This window comes from Limulus polyphemus, unplaced genomic scaffold (assembly GCF_000517525.1).
Source record: "Limulus polyphemus unplaced genomic scaffold, Limulus_polyphemus-2.1.2 Scaffold3988, whole genome shotgun sequence".
Lineage (NCBI taxonomy): Eukaryota > Metazoa > Arthropoda > Merostomata > Xiphosura > Limulidae > Limulus > Limulus polyphemus.
In genome coordinates this window covers 29304-33470 of record NW_013669598.1, presented here as the reverse complement: position 1 = coordinate 33470, position 4167 = coordinate 29304, and the positions used below count along the sequence as shown (strand labels likewise).

The 4167-nt window shown below is 30.3% G+C and overlaps 1 protein-coding gene across 1 annotated transcript in view; it reads right to left on the bottom strand.

The window, feature by feature from the left end:
* The window catches only part of LOC106470417 (SWI/SNF complex subunit SMARCC2-like), a 56735-nt gene that overhangs the window by 41291 nt on the left and 11277 nt on the right, over positions 1 to 4167 (bottom strand). The window contains 4 exon segments of the mRNA XM_013930973.2: positions 164 to 247; positions 1417 to 1492; positions 1848 to 1917; positions 2989 to 3233. Coding sequence (XP_013786427.1) covers positions 164 to 247; positions 1417 to 1492; positions 1848 to 1917; positions 2989 to 3233 — 475 coding nt within the window.

Here is a 4167-nt window from a genome sequence, read left to right as displayed (position 1 = left end):
TTATTACAAAAACAGCTTTGTACCTCACACAAAATATAAATACCAGATTTTAATATTTTCATACAGTTTGTTTTGTATCAATATGAAACATTTTGTATGTAACATTAATATCAATGCTGCAAGAAACTTATGAGTCTTAACATGTTCTTATTTAGAAACTTACTGTTAGGTCCATTTCAACTTCATAATCTTCTTCGTTCATCCATTCATTATATTCATCTAAGTCAAGCAACCAACGGGCATTCACCTAAAAACCAAATGTGCATTCAGAGAACTGTTGTTTTTCATTTATTGTATCTTCAAGTCAAAATATGAAAACTTTTAACGGAATGTTCTTCTTCACATCAAAAATACTCTGACATCTGGGAAAACAACCTATATAAACACTTACAGGTTCTATCATCTCTCTCTCTTCAAGATTACTGTTGATCACTAGGACATGTTTATTATTACACTATTAGTAATAGATTAGGTTAACAAAATGCTTTCTGACACATATCTAACTGATCTAGCAGAACATAGTGTCAAAAATTATTACTACTCTTTACATGCATATTAATCACATTCTTAAGCCAATATATCTAAATGATTGTGAAAAGTATAAACTGAAAACTAGCAAAACCTACAAAATCAGCACCAAACTGTCACACCCCTTGGAAAACATCCTCTGTCACTGACAACACACACAATACCCCTTGGAAAACATCCTCTGTCACTGACAACACACATAATACCCCTTGGAGAACATCTATCACTGACAACACACATAATACCCCTTGGAGAACATCCTCTGTCACCGACAACACACATAATACCCCTTGGAGAACATCTTCTATCACTGACAACACACATAATACCCCTTGGAGAACATCTTCTATCACTGACAACACACATAATACCCGTTGGAGAACATCTTAACATCTTCTATCACTGACAACACACATAATACCACTTGGAGAACATCTTCTATCACTGACATTAGTGACATATAGTAATAATGATTTATTTGTGTGTCAGGCTTTCTGACTTTGAGACTAAAAAACTAAGCTTATAATATGGCTTTAAATAATGCATTAATGCTGTAGCTTTTTTCCAAAACATTACAATTTTTTTTCCTATAAATTATATGGCAAACAGGCAAGTTTATGTAACTAAAGGCCAATAAATTAGAAGTATTAAAACCAATAGTCCATTTCCATACATCCATACAGACTACCTGCTTGTTTTAGTACGAGTTACACTACTTTCTAATGATACCTCTTTCTTATTACACTATAATCACCTGAACAATTACAGAACAAAATTAATCCTAACAGCAGTAAACAAACCCAAACTACTGCATCAATTTAGAGATTACTAATTCTAGTTAATAATATTTTCTGATGAATAATTTGAGTTATGCTCTAGCATCTTTACCTCATAAGGTCCAGAGCGTGGCTGAGGAGACTCGGGTTCCTGATCAATATCTATTCCAGTGACCCACGTATCATAGCTATAAGTATTCATTTGTAACGTAAGTAATACAGACAAATTTAATTTATACACAGAGCTGCATCTTTTTTTGTCAATTATTTAAAAATAAATCTTTTAGAGTTAACTTAACATCCATTCTGTGTTTTGTATATTATTAATTTTTATCATGTAATCTAGTAAATTTAGTTATTAACGCTGATCACGTAAAAAAACATAAGACTGATGTTTACAAAGGCATTTTATTTTTTTTTACGAAAAATGTTCTGCTTATATCTTCTTCAAATCAAAGTTAACCAGAAAATCAAAGAACTACAAAATATCCTCATTCTCTAGTATTAAGCAATAAAATAAATGTTGCCTGGGAAATATCTTACCTATCTGGGTAATACCACCAATGAATCATTGCACAACGCTCACGTTTCAGTACCACACGAACCCACTCTTCTGAAACAATGAAAATCATGTCTCATACTTTAGGTAGTTATATAAACACAACTATAAATAAACAATTAGGTAGTTATATAAACACAACTATAAATAAACAATTAGGTAGTTATATAAACACAGCTATAAATAAACAATTAGGTAGTTATATAAACACAACTATAAATAAACAATTAGGTAGTTATATAAACACAACTATAAATAAACAATTAGGTAGTTATATAAACACAACTATAAATAAACAATTAGGTAGTTATATAAACACAACTATAAATAAACAATTAGGTAGTTATATAAACACAACTATAAATAAACAATTAGGTAGTTATATAAACACAACTATAAATAAACAATTAGGTAGTTTTATAAACACAACTATAAATAAACAATTAGGTAGTTATATAAACACAACTATAAATAAACAATTAGGTAGTTTTATAAACACAACTATAAATAAACAATTAGGTAGTTATATAAACACAACTTTAAATAAACAACATAATCTTATAGTCACTAAAATTCACACACAATCAGCTATTTTGACTTTTATGGTTCTTTAGAAAAATACATAACAATAATTAACTACAATTTACTTCTAGTGTCAAACATCATGCATCCGCACTAACACGGCACGTGAAAAGACTGAAAATAACATCCCTTCTCTATGTCAGTTATTACTACTGCAACTTCCACACAAAGATTTGTTTTTTTTACCTTTATTTCAAGAATATTTTTTTCCTACCTAATCACGACTGATTATGTTTGTACCTATTTTTAGCTGGTAAATAAATAACTCAAGTTGATTGGTTAGGAGAAGAATGTTTTTTAGCTGGTAAATAAATAACTCAAGTTGATTGGTTAGGAGAGACGTTGTTTAAAAACTCAATCCATTCATACTTATGGAGCCCTAACAATATAAAAATAACTATTTGATATTTATTACAATACTTGGGGAAGAATGATCAAGTCACTACAGTGGATTGATGAAGTCACAGATCCTACAATACAATAGGTTTTAAAAGTAATCTACCAGATACACAAGAAATATAAAAACTTATATTGCTAACGAACCTGAACTCTCACTAGAGGATGGAGGATACACTAAATGTGTACTTTCTTCTGGACTTTCTGCAATGGTTCCTTGATGACGTTTGATTATGTCCTTGAGTCGAACAACAAGCTGCTTATCTATTTCTGGCATAATATAGATGTGAGGTAACGACAGACATTTGTTTTGAACCAAAGACTTTTCAACTGTCATAAACATTTCTACATTACGATCCATCCGGGATGGAGACTGGAAATCAAAACGACGCCTGAAATGAAAAGATTCTTTAGTAATTCTGAACTTTTCATTAGTATTATAGGTAAAATAAAAAGTCATACCCCAAATAAGAATAATAACAGAATTAAAAAAAAAGTATCTAATTGTTGATTAACTTTTCTGTAAGTACCACGAGTACTGAATGGGGCAAAAATGTAACGAAACATTATGTATCATTCCAGTTTGTTTCTCCAGTGACAAAACACTAGATACAAATATTATACAAAACTTCAAATAATTACCTTAAAGATAATAAGGTCAAGAACCATCAGTAATTCAGTTTTTCCCATAGTTCTTTAGACAGTTTCTTTTTTTCTTTTGATAATACCTAAATTTGTTGGGTTGATTAACCCTATCTATATATGGGTCACGGGTCAAAGGCCGTGTCATTGCGTTTGTTGACTTGCATTCAGTTTTATTGAACTACTATTTTATGAATGTATATCAATAAGTTTTTTATTAAATTGTAGATTATAATTCAAATTTTAGTATTATCCATTAGTTAATTTCTTATTTGAAAAGTAAATAATAAAAAAGAAACACTAAATATCAATTTTTGTGTGTCACATGGTATGCTGAATGCAGCATTGGTTCAAATTAGATGTTTACGATGCCCAAATACAAAGTCTGTAGTTTCTTACAAAATAGGAACTCAAATTACCAATATTGACAAGCGAGAATCTAAAATAAGAACCTCCTATCTTTTCTATTTGCTGAGATATCACTATATTTACCAAATCAAATACAGTGGCCCCACCCACCTCTTTACATTTTTGGAGAATCTTACGTACACCTACTTCTGTCTATAATGTGTAAATAACCAATCAAAAGCTCAGAATGTCCCCCTAGTGGCTTTCTCAGCATCTTTGAAATATTTGGAAGGCAAATTCTTTCTTTTCGTTTAGATACGAAGCGATAAGGTAAGA